This window comes from Symsagittifera roscoffensis, chromosome 7 (genome assembly GCF_963678635.1).
Source record: "Symsagittifera roscoffensis chromosome 7, txSymRosc1.1, whole genome shotgun sequence".
NCBI lineage: Eukaryota > Metazoa > Xenacoelomorpha > Acoela > Convolutidae > Symsagittifera > Symsagittifera roscoffensis.
The window spans coordinates 31,047,993-31,068,375 of record NC_087068.1 but is presented as its reverse complement, the minus strand read 5'-3'; the positions used below and the strand labels follow the sequence as shown (position 1 = coordinate 31,068,375).

Below are 20,383 nucleotides of genomic sequence, written 5' to 3'. Positions count from 1 at the left end.
TTCCATTTCCATGTATCACTATTTGGTATCTTGATTAGTACTTGGTGTTATGCGTTGACGTCAGGAGATTTGTTTCTCGTCTACAGTCTTTTTCAGCTAACCTTTCATTAACATGACTTTTACCCCCCGTCCACTCGTCCCATAAATCAAATCTTTTGTTGCAAACGGCATCGCTTTGATGGTTATACAAAAACTTTGCAATAATTTGTCGATTTTTACCTTTCTTTCCGGGCAGATATTTGCACGCTGCGATATCCTGGGGCTCAATGAAAATTTCAACTGACCTTAAGATCCTCACGATTTATTGTACTGGATACTCACCTCCGTCAGATATTCAATGAAAATTTAAACACATGTAAGATGAATACCTCTCCAATTTGGTAACTCGTTTTTCCAGTTAGTAGTTGTCGTTTAATAGCCTGTCATTTTCGTCCCGTAACCCGATAATCTCATTTTGTTGGGTATCAACTTGTATAATTAATTGTTCTAATAGAGATCGAATAGAATTTCCATCATTTAAATTGGTTGAAGAAAGCTTTTGCAGAAAGGCCATTTTGAAGGCGAAAGATTTAGAAAGTTTGTTCAGCGAAGGTAAAAAGAACAACGCGACCGTTTCTCAGCTAAACATTCTGCCTCCTAAAAAGCTAACCTATTGATCCAGTTTTCTCAATTTGGGTAAATTTTTTATCTAAAAATCATTTTCAAAAAATGTTTACTTGCGTTCATTGACTCTTTTCCAACTGGCTGTTGGCTATGTTTGCTTGTTACAAATTGAAGAAATCTAAGCTTTTTTGAAAGATAGGGAATTTTAAAGATGCGATTGACGATATACAGTGAATATTGTGGACAATATGACTGAAATGAGGATACAGCAATTTTGAATAAAAGAAAAAGTGCATAAAACAACTGTGATGATGATGATGTTTCATTTCTAGAGCCGCAATTACCTTAATAGTCCGAGTTTTTCTTTGATTGTTAATAAGGCTGTTATTTATGAAGCTTGAATTAGCACCTCCATCGTCTATGTTAGCCGTATGTTAATATAAGTGTTCATTAACTAATTGAAAACGCTCAGTTATGTCTGTTTCTTTTTGTGAATTTTAGTAAAAAGTCTGAAAATTTTTTGCGCCGTAGCGGTTTGATTTTTGATTCCGTTTTAAGTTCCCTCCGACTTATTGGAACATTTTTGTTCACATTGTTGGATTATTACAAAAATTCTTACGTGTTAGTGTACTTGTGTAATGTGATTTAGTGATCATTACTCCTCAGTCTTACTTTTTACCTTATTCAAATTTTTCTTTAATATACACCCGTGATAATTAAACTGGCAATCTTATAAATATATCTAAAAAATAGTCTCATAATGCTGCTTTCAGACTAATCTCATTTCAAAGTTATTTAAATGTTGTCCAGATATTATATCGTTTTAAGCAAGTGCACAGATCTGATCGAGTGATCTGAATATTTTGTGCGCCTTGGACAGGAACCAGTTATTTTTTGCTTTGAACTAGTATCACATCAAAGTTAGTTTTGTTATGAACTAGTATCACATGTATTTCAATTTTTTTTGCAAATTTTTGTGTGAGCGACGATTGCCTCATCGAGCAATATGACTTGCCAGGATGGGTGCTCTAGCCTTGTATCTGAATATCAAAAACTGTTCTCCGCAGCTCATTAAAAATTGCTTTTTTCCATTTAGGACAAAAAAGGCGCTTGATGCGACTAAAGTCGCCTCAGTTTTATTGAAATTTATTTCACTGTGAATGTAATTTTCGAGCTTTGATATTGTAAATTTTGGCGTTTCTATCGTTGAAGAATCTGATTCATGATGTCTCAAGTACCTATTGAGCTATCTCTCTCCCCCATGCGAGAATGGGGGGAGATTGCTCGCTCAATCGATCCCGAAAAAAACCGTTCATTTTCAGAGTTTGATTTGACGTTTGGTTTTGCTATGGATTTGAACGGCGGTGATCGGTTTGCGAAACTGGAAGAGAATTTGGAAGAACTGATCGAAAACATCCGTCAAACATCAATAATAGTCTCCGATTTCCAACCTCAAGGTCAGAACAATTTAAACCAGAAAATACACAGCATAGTTCATAACCTGCAAGAGATCGACAGATGTAAAAACCAGTTCTCAGACGTGACTGTTCCTGTTAGTGTGTTGCAATATATTGATCAGGGAACTAACCCGCAACTATACAGCAAAGACTTGATGGAAAGAGCTTTAGAGAAAAATGAGCAAGTGAAAGGCAAGATTGAAGTGTATAAGAAGTTTCACCAATGTCTGACAGATGAAATGGCCAAAACTTTTCCAGATGTGTTCGAGTTCTACATGAAAACTAGAAATCCTCAAAACTTCACTTGAAAACAAATTTTTCCTCTGTCAATGAACGAAGTTGATATCTGCTTAGCTCGCGTGGATTTTTGTTCTGTTTGAACTTAAATTTGACTTTTCGGAAATGACTTTGATTTTTGTAAGCTCAATTCAATTCAGCTCATTTGCCATATGGAGAGCATATTACCCTCTCTAAAAGCAAAAGCCGTGAATATCTTCAGTTTCTTGAAGTTCATGAATAAAGGCTTAAACGTCTAAGTTATTCATTGAAGATAATTTTCCAAAAAGGTCAGGTCAGCTTGAGTTCAATGACATTTTTCTATTTGTATGTTGGCTATGTTTCTTAAGTAGATGTTGTTACAATAAATCATCAATTAAAGCTTTAGAAATGATGTTTATTATCAGAAGTTTATTTTTTTATCAGAAGGCAAAAGTTTACACATACATTTAACAATTTCCTGCTACCCATAGTGTTTTCTTAGGAAGCATGCATAATTTAAAGCATTCTTCCATCGGTAAACTAGCACTAATCCAAGTTAAGCATTGTGGAAGATATTCGAAAAGATCCGAAATTGCAGAACGTTTTTTCTTCAATTTTCTAGTTCAGGTGAGGAGTTGATCTTTGGGTGCTTGCAGTTGTTGTTGTTATGGCATTGTTTGGAGTGATTGACGAACAGATGGTTTGTCACGAATACTCTTTTGCACCTGGGACACGTGTTGCGGCGAAGTCTGCGCGTATTTTGGAACCAAACCTGAACCAAAAAATCGAAAAACTTAGATATTGTGAATGATCGAAATGATAAACGTGTAGGTATGTGTCTTTGAACTAACCTTAAGGACTTTGGTTGGCAGTCCGGTGCTGTTGGCCAGTTCCTCGAATTGTCTCTTGGAGGGACTGGGGGTGTTCTCGTAGATTGACTTCAGCAACACCACCTCAGACTTGGTCAACTTGGTGCGGGTGCGGTGGCGTATCTTGTGCACTTCACACCTTCAAATATGAAAGAGTAACGATTTGTTTTGAAGGTAACTTTTAATAAATTGCCATATTATATTTTTAAATAGTGTTTTCCTCAGAAAGACGTTCCTCAGAGGCAAATGCATACATTCGTACATACTTGGTAGGACTATCTTTATCGGGCAAACAAGTGGGTGAAATTGCAATGAATGCTCCGATGTAGCACTCGTCCGGGATTGAGTTTATTTCATTCTGCGAAGATAGCTCTCCGTTATCTTCGGGGAGCAGGCCTCTATCGTCCTTGAACGGAGAAATTGCCGAGTAGTTGAAGACACATTGCGGGTTGTTTATTGCACGGGATTCATCTAAACCTGAGTATCACTGAAAACTTCATTGTCTGAGGGAGGGTTTTGTTCGGACCAATAGGTATAAGGGTATGTTTCATTTTTTTCACGCAATTTTTCCGCCTCAAACAATTATCAGAACGAGTTAAGTGATATTCTAAATTGAAGCTTTTTTAGTAGTTGATCTAGATCGAAAATAGTTTCTAAATTATTAGTCGAGAAAAACAGGTTTATAAATTGAATTTCGGTCCAATTTGAACGAGAACAGAGATCGAGTAACTTTTGCTTTTATAAAAATCTGCCAATTAAGTTATGAAAATTTTAATTTAACGAAAGGAAAACTAGTTCTTACCCTTGCGATAAGCAAGGGTGTTAAAAGCGGGTACCAGACTTTTTTCCGGAAATAACTTATAGCACAGGATGACTTCGATCGAATTCGTGGACATTGCAAAATCTGTATTTTCGTCAAATAATGGAAATTTTGAGCATGTTAGCATTTTGAATGCCCGTTCTATTCAGTGTTGGGTTTATTACACCCTCGCCCGAGTTTCTAACGTTATTTACGTTATTAACGTTTTTAACAGTTAATAACTGTGATTTACTCAAAAAACAGAATTCATTCGCGAAAAATTCAATTGTCTTGAGATTTCAGCGAACGCAAACAGAATGCAAGTTTTGTGACCTTCTCAGAACCAAGACGATTACGTAAGTCCGAGTGTACAAAACCCATTGTTGAGAAAACCCGTTCCAAACCAGCCGTGCTTGGGATCAATTTAAGCATTGTGATCATCAGTTCAGCGAGTCCTTGGCTAATTTCTTGCTCGTCTCTGCTCAACTTGATGAAGTTTTCAACTTTGCATCCAGATGCAGGAGCCCAGTTTTCCATGTAGACAGTTTTACCCTACGCTACGAAATCAACATAGACTGGCAACAAAGAGGTATACTTTTCTTCCACCAGTTTTTTGGCGTCTTTGAGCTCTTTTGGAGTTAATCTTCTCCCAGCATACTGAGGATGTAGAATATCTTTCCACGGCTTCAGCGGCGCAAATGTTGTCAGATTGCAAGCGATTCAAAGCATAACTCTTTAAAGCTTGTAGATTCCACAATGTTGAATGCGATATTGTTCTCGAAAAAGAACCGCCCAACTAAAATATCAAACTTGTCTTTATCGTCTTTGGACGTCGAAACGGTAAAATCGGTGATTCGGGGCTGCTTTGCGGGCGGTGGTCGATTCTCAGAATCCGCGTGTTTGGCATGATGCTTCTTCATCCTCTCAGGATTTGCGGCCGCTTCATGCCCACAGACCCTGCATTTGGACTTGTTGCTCGGAAGTCGTTCAAAATGCTCCCAAATAGCGTCCACGGGCCTTCCACCAGCGTTCGATCCAGGCATTTCAAACTGAAGTAAATCACACTTAATAACACGGCTGTGTAAATAACGTTAATAACATGTGTTAATAACAGTGTAAATAACACTGATGTCAATAACACCCCAACACTGGTTCTATTCAAAAATTTTTTATGTTGATTGCAAATTCACCAGTTATTTTTTTTCAGTTTTTTTCTCTTTAATCGACTTAAAATGGTTCGGCTTATACTATTTGGGCTTAGCGGCCTCCTTTTCAAAATTTGATGTGGTTTTGAAAACTGTTTTTTGAGTATTAATTTTTTTCTTTATGAAAACTGTTTTTTTTTTCGGCTCAACGGGTGTCTGCTCAAAAATTGTCGACTTGGTTACCGCTTTTTAAATTTTGTTTCTATGCTTATTTAACATTCAGTTCCTTTTCTTGTTTTCCTTGAATGGAACTGTATTTAACCAAACTCAAGACAAAGATATGAAAACTTATTGCAATGTCAGTTTCAAAAAAGTTTTGCTGCTGCCTTCGTCTTTTTTTCTGTCGGTTATTTGTCATGCGATATTTGGATTTTATTGCAAGTGGTGAGATGCGTTGCTTCGCCTCTATGTAGAAGTTTCATCTAGCGCTTCCATGGTTTACGTAGCAAAGAGTATTCTGGTCATAAAGTAGAGAACTACTGTATTAACCAATCAGAATGGAGAACGGGAAGCTATCTTAGAAAATAAATATTTATTAATTATTTATTTCCCAAGTTTGTTTTCTGTTCTTGATTCTGATTAGTTAATATAGTATTTGTCTGCTTTTTGACCGGTATGAAATAAAATTTGTCTGCATTTTAACCGCACTCCGCATCCATGGCACTTGAGTTCAACAGCAAAAAGTTTTTTTTGCTTACCTTTTGAAAGACAACTGTAGTCAATTAAGGTGTATTAACTTCTAAGCTTTCTTTCAGGTCCTCTCACCACGCCGCGCTTAAAAAACGACCTTAGTTTGATAAAAGGAAAAAAAGAGTTTCTCTAATAGTTGTGGTTTACTCTAATAGTTGTGGTAGCAACCTGTGTTTTTATTAGCAGTCGTGAGTTGAACGATATTAAAAAGTTCTGTGTAAAAGAAACCCAGGTTTGAATTTTTGCCGTTTCAGTCTAAATTTGTGCAAATAAAGCGAACCAGTGTGTTTATTATAAGAAAAAATAAAAGGAAACATTTTTTTAGTTCATTTTACTCCAGTAAAACTGGTGTTCGAAGCTTCATTTATATTTTCATTAGCAAAAAAGGTGTATAAACAATTCAAAAAATAATCAGCAAAAAATGGATAAAATTTTTGAAATTTTTGTTCCGACCATTGAAAATGGGTAGGAGCTTTGTATTCGGGTGTATTTCATTTCGTTTTCCACGCAAAACCAGCTACCTTAAATAATCATCGGATTTGGTTGAGTGATATATCTTGTTAACGCCCTTTCAGTCGTGATTCGAACGACATTAATAAATTAATCAAATGAAGTTAGTTTTGGAGTTATTAGCTTCATATAAGGAATCAAAACTTCAGAAATTTCGGGAAATTTTTTTTTGAAAATTAAAAAAAAATGTTTATTTTTTATTTTTTTGTTTCTCTTTTGATTCAACCCCAAAAATTTTTTTCCAATTTGCATATTTTACAATGACTGACGAAAATGCCTAAGTTCTATTTTGTCGCTCAGATTCCTTTATCACAGCACGCCGAAAAAACGACACCAATTTGAAAAAATAGTTTGTAGTAAATTTTTTAGACTGGTCGTTACATTCTGCGCTATTTGCACAGTAACCGACTATCCTTGTTTTATTTTGGTTTTCGATTTTAGAAGACAATTTTGGTCCGTTATCCCAAAAACCGCCCAAATTTGAAAAAAGAAAATTTAGTTCTATAAAAAATATAATCGAAACTTTTGCGCTACTCTTAATTTGATGCGATTTTTGAAAACGAAACAAACAGCATCCCAAATTAAGAATCAGTTTGGCAACAATCTAAATTAGTGGAGAACCCTGTTTCACGCGCGCCCCAAACTTTTCGCCAAATTAAAGCGGCCAGCTGGTCAAACATGTGCTTTTTTGTCAATGCCATGCTTCATGCACACCGCGCGACCTTATCCATTACATCTACCAGTTTTCGGTTAGTAATGGATGCAAAAAAAGACAAGCCAACATTCATTTCATAGGCGTATTCAGTCAATGTTTTCTCATATAATTTATTTCTTCTACTTCAGTACTTCATTTGACGTCTTAAAATTACAAATGTTGCGGTAAAAAATCTAACTGTTTTAGATTTCAGAATCTGCAGATTTTGCTTGGCTTGTCTTTTTTTGCATGCTTTTTTGACAAATATCGAGCATGTTTTTGATTGATATGATGAGGTTTTTGAGACTGAAGTTTTATGTAGAGTATTTTCTCGCAGTCAGATAAATAGACGTATTGAGATTTTTTGTGCAAGAAAACGTTAAGACGTGGCTTTACCTCGAAGTTTTTTTTAGTTTTTGATCGATTTATTTCAAAATAGCCACTTGTTTAAACATACTTGCATCTACAAAATGAAACTATCATATTAAGTTAAAAATCAACAACTAGACCGGCATGTTAATCGGCAAATACAATGTGTATAAAAATGAATAAGATAATACTAATATTAGATACAAAAAATAATCTCGAAAAGAACTAATGGAATAATGGATCTACCAATAGAAATTTTTCATGTATTTTTATCAAAAGTAACTAAGTTCAAATTCAATTTTTTGTTTAGATTTAACTTTTCTTAGCTTTACGTTTCAATTGTTCCATTTATTACAACTATTGTTTGCTATATATTCCTTTCCCCAATTTGTTTTCAGGAACCTACTTTGTTTTATTTGTTTTGTGCGTTCGTGTTGTTTCACAGGTACTCTTTCACAGGCGTTCTAGCTTAACAATTTTTTTTGTCTGACTTTGTTTTCGCCACATCGAACATTATAGTCAAGCAGTATTGGCTAATGAATAATACGGCTGATAAACCCTTACACTTGAGAAGTAGATCTCGTGCATCATTTTTTTCTGCGGAGTAGAATGAATTACTTGCAACAACCATTTTGCGTAAACAGCTGAAAAAGTAAGATTTTTTTCCACTAGCGCGCCAAGAAAACTGGCATGTTTCTTTGCGTAAACTGTGTCTTCTCTATAAACAATTTCTTTCTAAACTATTCTCTTCAAAGTCAGTGTTGTATTTATCAGCATTAGGAACAAGATTATTTTCGTTCACATTTTCGTTCACTTTTTCTAGTGCTTCTAGATTTGACAGTCTTAGGTGTAATTTGGAAGTCACTCTAAATGGATAACTGTATCAGCAGCAAATTGCACTGAATTCTTGTTTCTGTTTTTTTGGTTGGTAAAAGCATTTACATGAAGAGTGAAAACCAATGGTCCCAAAACAGTATCTCGTACACCACGACTGAAGTGTTTTCCAGTCAGAATATTGAGTTTGAAGACTTACACATTGCTGTCTGTCTGTAGAAAAAATCCCTCGGGAGATTTGATGCAGTATTGGGTAAACCATATTTTAGAATTTTTTTCTAATAAAACTAAATGAAATGGAATGAACGCATCAGCAAGATCTAGAGTAAGTGCACTTGTTTTCTTTTTTCTTATCCATGTTCTCACAATTATTTTCGGTAAAAAGGATAACTGCATCAGTCGCGGATTTGTTTTCCGAAAATTTGAATTGGTGGACTTAGATAATGAATTATTTTTTCAGATATTCAATACTTTGTTTATAAAGTAAGCTCTCGAGATTTTTCAAAAGCGCGTTTGGCACACAACCGTCGATGGAATCTGTGGTTATGTTTTTTTTAAAATTAGGTGTTGAATATGCTTCTTTGAGGAATGATGGAAAGTGGTTTTGCATTATACGTTCATTTATTGCGATTTGGAGGTGTTTTCCGATAGCAAGTTTCTCTTAATGGAAGCAACAAACTTGGTTTCCACTGGCCATGGTGATTTATTTAACTGTAGTTATCTATTTTTTTGTAACTTTTTTCTTGTGCCGCACCAAAGTCAAACCCTGAAGTGTTGCCTTTTTCTATAGGTTTTTGGGGTATATGTTCACCATTAAGAATACCTAATTTTTGAAAAAGTTGATTCAAGTTATTTGCTGTTTCAATAACATCATTTGTGTTGCCATTTTCCAAACCTTTTTCGGGAATAATTACTAAAACTTTTCTAAAATTTTCTATGTGATAACTTTGTGATGCGGTTGCGAATTTTCGGTTGACCAAATTTCTCACTTTTTTGTATTTTCTGAGCGCACTCAAAGCCAGTGATTTTTCATTTATGGAATTACCTATGTTTGTTTATCAAAGTCATCAAGGCTTTATCAATCCATGGTTTTGTTATTGGTTTCCATTTTCTGATTTATAGTTTTTGCGCGATATGGAGCATACCCACTTATTATTTTTCCCACAATAATCCCAAAAGTGGCAATTGTTTGTGATCCGGAGGATTTTTCATACTTTTTTGACCAATCATAAAATGCAAGGTCTACGTTGAGTTTCCACGATTAAAATTTTGGAAATCTTTTGTCTCAATTCGAATGATTTCATTTTTTGGCTTGCAAGAATTTAATGTTTCGTATGAAAGCAAATATTGGTCTGTGTTGAAAGGCATTTGGTACGAATTTACGTAATTTTTTGGTCGTTCGAAACAAAGCAATGGTCGATAAGTGAAATATTATTATCCGTTACGATGGTGTTGAATTACTCGAATACTGAATTTAATAATTTAGTAGTGAGAGAAACTTAGAAAATAGTCGAGTTCTGTCTGTTAGCATTTCTTATCATATTATCTTACCGGCTGGCGAAAAAGTCGGATGGCCGCAACCATCGCTATTTTGGCTGGTTTTGTCATGCAGTTGGGTAAATGAACCGAGGCTTGACTGCAATGGCAGTTCGCTTGCAGCTTCTGTACCAGAATTTCTATCTGAATTTGGAGGTCTGGGAAATCGGATATTGTGACGGAGCAAAACAGACTGTTGTGCAATGATCACGTTTTGCATGTAAATTTGCTCGCATAGCTTCTGAATAAGAGTCCTCATATTCGTAGGCATATTTTCAGGTCCGAGAGAAATTGGAACACAACGTAACAAGTCAGTCGTGTGTTGTTGGTGAAAAGAAGAAACGTTAATATCGGTCTCATTGTTGTCGGTTCTTGGTAACATTTGATCATGGTTTGTAGTTGCAGAATCCATTTTGCAAGTTCGTGAATGAAATTCAAACAGTTTGGTAATACTAGGACTAAATTTTCTGTCAAGTTGTGGTGTCTTAATAGCATCAATTCAAGACTCGTTCACATAATACCGATAAAATTAACAAACATTAAGAGAGGAAAATACAAAAAGCGCCAAGTTTGTTTAATTTCTCATCTAATATCAGTAGAACAAAACCAAGAGATGTTTTTGTTTTTCTAATTTTAAATTTCATACAAACATTACATCGTATTGTGCAATTAGTGTCGAAAAATATCGGAATTTACACATCAATCTGGCTTGTAAACTATGTCAAGTTTGCGAAATGAAAGACTTTAAGTTTTGAAATCTGAGCTAAATTAAATAAAAACTTTCGCCACACGTTTATTGGTTTTCCTTTGGTAGGTGAAACTGGCTAATTGGATTTCATTTGCAACTTCTGCTCTGCTAAGTACCTACAATATACCAACCCTTTCATACTGTTGTGTTTCAAGCGTACATAGTACGTAGGTAGCTGGGAGTTCTCAGCTTCGGGCATTTATTCGGAGCAGGTTTAAGTGGAAAAGTTTATTGCCTTACCGCTGTTTTAATGAGGTGCGTATGTTTTATTTTCCTAATTGGAAATAAGCAGCCTGTCAAGTTATTCCTGTACTTATTAGTAGAAAGTACCACTTACTGTGAAATCAAGCTCAGGAAATAAGAGGTTTGTGTTTTTATGGAATGAGACTGTCCATTTAGTATGTCTCATTTTTTACAACCTCGAGCCCAAGAAGTTTGTTAGAAACAAGTTAGAATCACTTGATACACCTTGACATGTGGTAAAATTGCATTCTCGTAGCTGTACTTTGAATACACCAAGGAAAGCAGGTTGCTGTGCACAAAGCAGAGATTGTTCCGACCACTCTGTTTTCAGAAAATAAATTTTTAGCTTTATCAAAAAATATTGTTCTATTTTTTTTCTGAATACTAGTAATTTTTTTTTTCAGTATAGGGTAATTGATTTAGATTAAAAACATTTTCTACTAAAATAATGTTTTAATTGTTGCGTGAGGTCAGCCTCCAAAAAAATTCTAATTTATTTTGAACAACGGGAAAAATCAGAGTAGTTTTTCTCGAAACTGAATTATTTTGATTTCTTACATAATCTGAGTCACGATAAACGGATTCGATATGATATCACTCGTGACCACCTTGAGTTTAAAGAGTCTTAATTTGCAGCTAAGAATTAAAAACGGACCATAAGTCATAGTTTGAGAGTGTTTTAAGCAACAAGACTGATCGTATCAGGGCAAAGTTCAGAACGTGTCGTCTGTCCTTCGACGAAAGTTAAAGCTTTCTGAAAAATTCTTTAAAAACGAAAAAGTTTCTATTTTTTTATCCCTCACACGCAATTTATGTATTAAGTGAATTACTTTGAGCCTGTTAAAAGAAGAAATTTCTGGCTTCCTGCAATTGGCAATGATTTGTTTTGCCGCTAAAGCTTAAAAAGGACGAAAAATGTTGTGCATGTTTTATTTGTATATTTATAATAGTAGTCAAAATAGATCCACATTCAAACTTTTCCAACTTTGAGGGAAAATGTCACAAGTGAAATATCTTTTTAATTTTGAGCTCTGGGCATTACAGCTTTCAGACTTTATACAAAAATTTTGTCAAAAAAGGCTAGATAAAAAAATTGAAATTTGTATGGAGAAAAAATCACCCCAAACACAAATATTCCGTCGCTTTTTTTCGAGAGTCCCACCTTTGGTACTTCTTAAGAAATTCATTTGTGGCCGACCAACACTAAAACTTTTCTAAAGGCGCCTTCGGCGTCAATACATACTTAACTTTTAGGGGGACCGCGCGCCAAAAAAACGCCTTTTTTGGCAAAATTTTCCAAAAAGTGACCAACACGGCTTTTTTGACCTGTTTTTTCAAAATTTTGCCTGCGAATTTGGCCGAAACAGCGTCTTTTTAGTGCTTTAGGAGAGCTCAGAAAATCAATTTGGTCAACCTAAATTGATTTTCTGAGCTCTCCTAAAGCACTAAAAAGACGCTGTTTCGGCCAAATTCGCAGGCAAAATTTTGAAAAAACAGGTCAAAAAAGCCGTGTTGGTCACTTTTTGGAAAATTTTGCCAAAAAATGCGTTTTTTTGGCGCGCGGTCCCCCTAAAAGTTAAGTATGTATTGACGCCGAAGGCGCCTTTAGAAAAGTTTTAGTGTCGGTCGGCCACATCTTTCTCCTAAATAGTTTCAGAGTTCGTGGAGTTATGATCCGAGTTTCTTGTAGCGTATCTAGTACCTCAATGCCGCGACGAGATTCTAGTTTAAAGCTTTTGAAAGAGTATTGCCGAGTGGGTTACTGATTCGCCCCCTTCTGTCGCTGGTAGCATGTTGTAGTTCTCAGAGTTATTTGGTGTATTATTTATCTCTTCAGCTTCTATTTCATTTGGCTCAGTTCAACTCTGGTATTAATGCTTGGTTATTTCGACTCATTCTGTTGCTTTATCAGTTATTAGGGCGTAATCTCTCGCGCTCCAACCGTCAACACATCTCGATGTGAAGATGATAGTTGTTTTCGCCCGCGAAAGATTGGCTAAATAAGTAGTTTGGGCTAAATTTAATTCGGCCTATTTAAAATTGGATGAACCATTCATTCGCATTACACCTCAACTCTTAAAGCAATATCCAAGTTTTTACATTGGATCTTAAAAGCATATATTTCCAAAACTTATCAGATTTTCGCTGCTAAAAATAAGGAAATATCAGGTTTCTATGTGAACATTTTTTGGATTACCAATTTTGACCCACTTATAAACTAAAGACTTTTGCACTAAAGATGTTGCACTAAGCATTATGTTTTTAAGTTGGTTTGTATGTTTGCCAACCATGTTTGTAAGCATTCATTACGAGACCTAAAAAACGGGAAGCGTCGTTCTTTTTTTCGCAAACCCGTCATACATAATTTTCCTATTGATCTGACAGTGGTTACGGACTCACTCTCTTGTTTAAAAGTTACGATAATGAGTTACACAAGCAAAGTGTTAAAGAAATTTCTTAAGTTTAAGCTCTTTAGTTTTTTTTTGTACCGAATCATACTGAAAAAGCTCTGAGATATCGCAGATGGGACTTCTACATGAATTAAGGTTGAAAAGTAGCAATCACTGGACTGGGGTACTACAGTTATAACTATAACTATTACTATAACTGTTGGTGGGATTTCAACTCGGGCATGTCTTCTATAACGTCTGAGCAGTGAACAAAAATGCCACCATGATAACAGTACGATGACATAAATGCCGCGTATTAACACAATTTACTATTACATACATGCCACTGAATGCTGAGTGACTTTGATAAAGTTCTGCATATGCTTGAATTGCCTCTTAATATTTAAAAAGTTTTAGCAAAAAAAAGATTGAACCGACAACTGGAAAACTTCAGAATCAAAGACTACTTTAAAAAATAATAGAAAAAGTTGAAAGAATAAATTTCAATAAAAGGTTAATCTTGAGACTTTATTTGCATGTTGAAACTATACTTTAAGAATCAGAAAACAATGAAGTACCAGAGAACTATGCTTAGGAGCAAAAACAACGGAATCGGTCTCCGGCTGCTTGCGGATTCCGTGTTTTTTCATCGCAATGTACAACATTCGGTCACGGAATCCGCTGTTTTGGTCACACTTTTGATCACGAACTCCGCAGCCCATAATTTAGCCCTTGGTCACATAATACGCAGCCAAAATTAAAATAAAAATGCTGTGGAATGGGCGACTTCAGCTTTTCAGGTCTAAAATCACCGAACCCGCATTTGCAAAAAGTACACAGCTATGCTTCGTAATGTATCTTGTAGAATTTTGCACTGACGTATTGCTTTTGTATCTAGCGGAGGTGTGCAACCTAGTATAGCTGCTAGTTGAATTTCGAATAAAATTGTGTTTATGCGTAGTGACTAGTGATTTTGGATAGGATACTGGCTAGTGATTTTAATTAGACTTGTTAGTAAGGTAACGACTGTATAGGTTCCAACCAAAAACGATTATACGCTTGCCTGGTGACCATATCCCGATCCCACCAGCAAACGGAGGGCTAAAATTATTCAATTTTAACGGCATTACATATATTTTGTGCGAAATTGGAGCTTTTGAGTAAAACGCGAACTCCACTACTGTTTTTCAAACTGTTTTCAACTGTAGTTACTGAATTGCAGAACTTATCCCTGACTGTCTTTTTAAAAAAGAGACTAAAAGTGGCGGAGTCCTCATTGCATGCAGAAAAATCCAATCAAAAAAATTAAACACTATGTGACGTAAAGCTGGGGGGTTGTATTTCAATGCTGGTAAGTACTTTCAAAATCTATATGCATTGAATCGAGTCTCAATAGCTCCATTTTTTACCCAGGTCCACCTAAACTTTTTGTTACACAACATCTTTTGCTGATCTCCAGGAAGCTGAGGAGGCTGCTGTAAAGGGGCTGCCATTGCTCATTTGCCTTTGAGAAGTTCTATCATCGAAGCAGACCAACATGACTGAATGTAGAAATTACTGAATATACTTCCCCCCTCTTCCTACCTGAACACAGAGCCCATTTCAAAGTACCTTTTAATGCTAGCGTCAACTTAATGTATTATTAAATTTGAATTATTTACTTAGAAAATGTAGATATACAATATTTACCTCACAAGAATCGCGCACGATCCCTGATAACCTTTTTTTCTAACCTGATTCGCAAAAATTAGTGCAACTTTTGGGGCACCTTTGCAGCCTCTGAATAGCATGTGCTTTGAAATTCGAATGGTATTAAGTTAACCCAGTTGATGCATTTTTAGTTCATCAATGAACCGAAAAAAAAGCTTATTTGTTTCAAACAACAACAAAAATAAAAACTGTTATGAGACTTTCTAACTCAATATATTTTTGAAATGCATAATTTATACATAAAGTGGTTTTATGCTTTGCGATTTGTTACATGCAAAGTTTATGTGGACCCGGACCGGAGTTCCATGGATAATAATCGATTATAATGGAAAATTGTTATCTAAAATGTTGTCATTATAATCCATTATTGTAGCAAATTTAGACCACGAAATCGATTATATTGTGTTATTATAATCGATTATTTTCCCAATTAAACAATCGATTGAAATCCATTATAATGGATTATAATCCATTTGAAATCCATTATAATGAATTATTTTCTTCACATTTTTCTGCAAAATCATTTGAAAAATTTGCAACATTTCTGCGTTACTCACGGCCTACTCGCAATCTTAAACTACACAAGTTAACCCCCTTCCCTCGCTTTGCCCACATCCGCATTTGCCCCCTTCCCCACTTCCTATGTTTATCCCTACGCTCACCCCCATATTTTTACCCCCAAAGCCAACCCTCTCCCCACCAGTTACAGTTTACTCCCCCCCCCCCCCGAGTTTGCTTACATTTTCTCCATTTTAACCCCCTCACCCAAGTTTTCTGCTCCAACCTCCCCCCCCCATTTTTTAGCAAGGGGGGGGCTGTTAAACTTTGGGAGGGGTGATAAACTGTGAGGTGGCGGGGGTAAACTGGGAAAGGGGGTTGTTAAAAGTGTTGACGAAGCTTACGTAGTATAGAAAAAGTAGAGAAAACATAAACAAATAAAATCTTTTGTGAAAAGTAAAAAATTATGAAACGTAATGCATAGCAACTGTACGAAACAAGAAATGAATTAACTTTGAAAAAAAAATTGCAAAATTCATAATTTCGTTTCAAAAATACATTATAATCGATTATAATCTATTATAATGTTATATAATGATTTTAAAAATACTATGATTATAATCCATTTTTAATGGATTATAAACTATTATAATCGATTATAATGAATTATATTGATTTAAAAAATACAAGATTATAATCCATTTTTGTTAGATTATTAGCGATTGTTTTTCTAATTTTATAGATACTGACTAAAAAATGGCAATATAATCGATTATTATCCATGGAACTCCAGTGCGGCGATGCCTTCAGTTTCCGATAATCCAAATTATTACTTGCAAAATTGAGTGTATTTGTACTTGGTACCACTTTTGCTGAATGCATTGACAAGTTATTAACATATATAGCTGCTTTATTTGTGACTCGTGTTTGTCGGTGGTTATGCGTACTGAATGGTTAGTACGTGAGACTCAAAATCTTTTGATTGCAGTAGGTCGCAGATCGAATCCTAGACCAGTCGAATTTTTTGCTAATTCGATACTTATTTTTGTTTTTTATTTTTGCACGTTCTAGAGCTACTTTTTGTCGTGTTTTCGCTAGTGTGCGCGAAACGAAGCTTCGCCGCCTCTTTGTAAATCTGACGCAAACATCATCTCCTGAAACTTTACTCGCATAGCAAATCGTAGCTTTTTTCAGGAACACGGACCTCCGTTAAATACTGCAACCCTCTTCCTCAAAATTATTGAATCACTGCTAGACGACATTATATATTTATCCCATAAAAGGTGAGGTTTCCTCCTGGCTAATTCGCGTTTCAATCAAGAGATTGAATCGAGTCTCTGCGCATACCCTGTTTTCTTCCAACATCGTGGTTCCCGAGTATTTTTGCGTGTGCTGGTTCTCCAGTCAGCACGCGACCACATCATTTGAACCTATTTCGTTTTCCGGAGTCAACTACTTGTTGCTGAAAAATATGCTGGCCTCCTTATAACCAATTCGAATCGGGAGTAGCAAACTTTGCGGAGCACTCGGATCGGGTGTTCTGTGTTATGTGCATGCACTTTTACATCTTTGCTTTGACTCCTAGCCTTGCATTAACTAGCCTTGCGCATCATGTCCATAACTGCACTATCTGCCCCCAAAACCAAATTTACAGACTGTTTCAAATTAAATCGTTTTCCCCTACGCTTTAAAAAAATTTGAAAATTTTAAAAATTAAAAAATTGAGTATTTACTGGTATAAAATTGTAGAATTAGAAAAACCTTTGAGTAAAAATTATTGTAAAATTAGAAAGTTAAAAATATCTTTGAGTAAATATTTTTGTTAAGTTAAAAAATTACAAATAGCTTGTAGAACAACTAATTTTGTCTATATTCTTGAGGGGAGGGGCTGAGTTTGAGAAAAACTTCGAAAGTTTTGTTGACTTTTTTTGAGAACCTTTTGGGACCTTTTGGGTGAGCAGGGGGTAGAATCCTTGAAAAAGAAACATTGCCCCCCCCCTCCGCCCGGCCCTAAAACCGCTACTGGTAAATTCGATATGAAAAAAATTAAAGCAGCGCACCAACGTCTTCAAAAATTTAAACTGTGGCCGGAAATTATACCCATGATCTACAGCCAAAATCAACAAGCAAAAAGAAACAAATTTACAGACAAAATAAAATTAATACAAGGATAGCCGGCTACTGTGCATGTAGCACAGAATTTTCCGACCATAGAGTCTTATGAAAGTAGAAAATTTTTTTTTCAAATGAGTGTCGTTATTTCTGCGTGCTGTGATAAAAAAGATCTGAAAGAAAAAATAGAACTTAGGCATCTTCGAAAGTCATAGTAAAATATGCCAAAAGGAAAACAGTTTTTGAAGAAAAATGACAAGAAAAACAAGAAAATTTTCAAAACAAAAAAGTTTTCAAAATACAGATTACAAATTTTCAATGCTCGGAACAACATTCAGTTATTGTCATTTGATAAAAATTGGTTGCTGAGCGTTTAAAAATTGTGCTGATATCTCGAAACGACTAAAATAAGCATTAAAGTCCGTAATCACAATTTATAAAAAATACATATATGATGTCATCGATATTTAAAGATAGCTCGTGATTTTGTACAATTTGTGGTATTTTCAAATTCTAAAATATCAACCATTCTATTTACTTGCTTAAGTAGCTCAAAAATGACCTCTCAGCTCAGAAAAAAATACATACCTTGTTTCATTGATGACAAGGATGTATGAAAATACTAACTTTATGTCTGTTTTTGTTGAAGATTATCAACTTATATCGTGAACAGAGTAACACATGGCTCAACTTATTAATGCACATAAATATAAAAATAGATCTGGCGCACATTTTGTAATGACTTTTTGGTTTAAAAACTCAAATTAGAAAATTACAACACAGCTAAAGCAATATACGGTCAACCGAATTTAATCGAGGTGACTCTAATTTCAGACTTAAATTGAACTGTGAGCTAAGCTTTGGCACCGATTCCTTGTAAGGCACAACGCAACATCTCGAAACTTGTTAACTTATTCTTTTGTTAAACTGTTAATTTATTAAGATATTTTCCTACATATATTTCTCAAGATGACGTCGCACCACAAAGACGACTCAAAGCTTGTTCAAATTGCGAGAGTTTCTAGCGGCGGAGTAGCGGGAATAATTGCAGAACTGGTAACCCTTCCGGTTGACACATTGAAAGTACGCGCCATGGTAGCCGGAGAGCCCAAATCTCACATGAACCCCCTGCAAAGAGCCATGTCACGTGTCAAGGCAACCTACAATTATGGGGGTGCGCGGGCATTTTACGGCGGAAGGGCAGGCTCATTGGCCGCTGTGCAACGTCAGATGGTGATGAACTCAGTCAAAATTGGGTTCTACGAGCAAGTCAGAGACAAATACTGCGAGCTTTTCAACGTCTCAAATAATCCCTCAAAAATGCCAATGTCTATCAAGTTCTTGTCGGGCTGCACAACAGGTGTCTTGGCTGTTTGTGTAGGACAGCCTACAGATGTCGTCAAAGTCCGCTGCCAAGCCAATCCTTCTCGTTACAAAACGTCATTTCAAGCTTATACAGAAATATTGAAATATGAAGGGGTTAAGCAGGGCTTGTGGCGAGGAACGGTTCCGAGCGCCAAACGAAGTATGGCCGTCACGGGGGCTGAAGTCGGGACCTTTGATGTCACGAAAACTTATCTCAAAGACCATAAGGTTTTCGAGGAAGGATTTTTTCTCTATTTTTCTTCGGCCCTTTTCACCGGGTTTGTTGCTACGATCGTAGCGACGCCTTCGGATGTGATCAAAACTGTATATTCGAACAAAACAAAGCATTGCGAATATAGCAACGTTTTCAGCTGCACCCGTGACGTTTGGGTCAAAGATGGGTTCAAGGGTTTTTACAAAGGTGTGGTTTTCAATGGATGTCGACTCGTATTGTGGAACGTTTGCATGTTTGTCAGTCATGAATATCTGATCAAACTTATTGACGAAACAAAGAAAAGAAAATGAATGACAAGACGAAACAAAAGAATACAACCGAGACGATTCATTCATCTTTTTAGATTTTAATTTCTTATGTTTATGATACATTCAAACTGACTTACTTACAGATTCTAACTTAATCAGAGTTTATTTTTGCAATTGAAACCGAACGTAGAATTTAATTAGCGAGATTATTATCACGTTTTTATTTCAGAGTGAAGCTCTAACGATCAGTTTCCCAAATTGACTGGTCAGGTGCAATTAAGTGTTAATCAAAAAATCTCGATGTCAACTGATAATTTAGACCCTTAGGCAAGAAATTTGGGGCGCTAACTTTTCTTTGGGAACTAACCCAACCAACCACGATCAAAAAGCAATTGAACCGCTTTGTTTTGAAATTGTGTGGTTTGCTTTACACAAATTAGGTCAAATTTAGGATAAAAATTGATAATAAATTGATAACACATTGATAACTAGACAGTCCGTATCAACGGGAAGCCCTCAAAAATCCGACTGCCTCTTAAGGTCTATGGAATAGTGTTTGCTTCAAAACGAAAAGATAAAACTTTCAAAAAAAATATTGTAAAAAAATTGAGATTTTTTTGAAAATCATCCCACACGATACCTGAAAAACCAAGTGAAACGTTTTCCTTGTAGCAAATTATAACCACGCTATTTAGAATGCCCTAATTAAGTTTGGCGCGATTTCTAAGACGGGTAAAAACCCTGGCTTCTTGTTAATAGCCCGAAATATATCGACAGTTATTTGCCTCAAATCGGTCGAACAGGCAATCTTTAAACCCTATAACTTTACAAAAAAACAACGAGAGGGGACAAAACTTTCCATGACAACAAATACCTTTCGACCAAAAATTCCGTCAAAAAATGCTAGTTAAATTGTCAAACTATGTCTGGAGAAAAAAAAACTACCCCGAGGAATAATTTCCCGTCACTTTATCAAAAGTCGGAACAACAAGTCTGCTCGTATATCAAGA

General features: G+C 35.6%; 3 protein-coding genes across 4 annotated transcripts; 2 read left to right on the top strand and 1 right to left on the bottom strand.

The window, feature by feature from the left end:
* The first annotated feature begins 1,951 nt into the window (after positions 1 to 1,951).
* Positions 1,952 to 2,368, top strand: LOC134851989 (mediator of RNA polymerase II transcription subunit 10-like). The gene has a single exon (XM_063868265.1). It carries the CDS (start codon positions 1,952 to 1,954, stop codon positions 2,366 to 2,368), a length of 417 nt encoding a protein of 138 aa, XP_063724335.1.
* Positions 2,369 to 2,770: 402 nt separating this feature from the next.
* Positions 2,771 to 10,648, bottom strand: LOC134851672 (zinc finger homeobox protein 4-like). Of its 2 annotated transcripts, none has more exons than XM_063867854.1 (4): positions 9,840 to 10,648; positions 3,454 to 3,664; positions 3,170 to 3,326; positions 2,771 to 3,090 (listed from the first exon to the last, which is right to left on the bottom strand). In XM_063867854.1, the coding sequence occupies exons 1-4, from the start codon at positions 10,234 to 10,236 to the stop codon at positions 2,929 to 2,931; spliced, it is 927 nt and encodes a 308-aa protein (XP_063723924.1). In that variant the 5' UTR covers positions 10,237 to 10,648; the 3' UTR covers positions 2,771 to 2,928. The 2 variants fall into 2 exon arrangements, with proteins under 2 accessions (XP_063723924.1, XP_063723926.1); XM_063867856.1 differs by having other exon boundaries at positions 3,454 to 3,658.
* A 7,433-nt stretch (positions 10,649 to 18,081) lies between these two features.
* On the top strand, positions 18,082 to 19,568 carry LOC134851416 (dicarboxylate carrier SLC25A8-like). The gene has a single exon (XM_063867492.1). It carries the CDS (start codon positions 18,495 to 18,497, stop codon positions 19,413 to 19,415), a length of 921 nt encoding a protein of 306 aa, XP_063723562.1. The 5' UTR covers positions 18,082 to 18,494; the 3' UTR covers positions 19,416 to 19,568.
* The last annotated feature ends 815 nt before the right edge of the window (positions 19,569 to 20,383 follow it).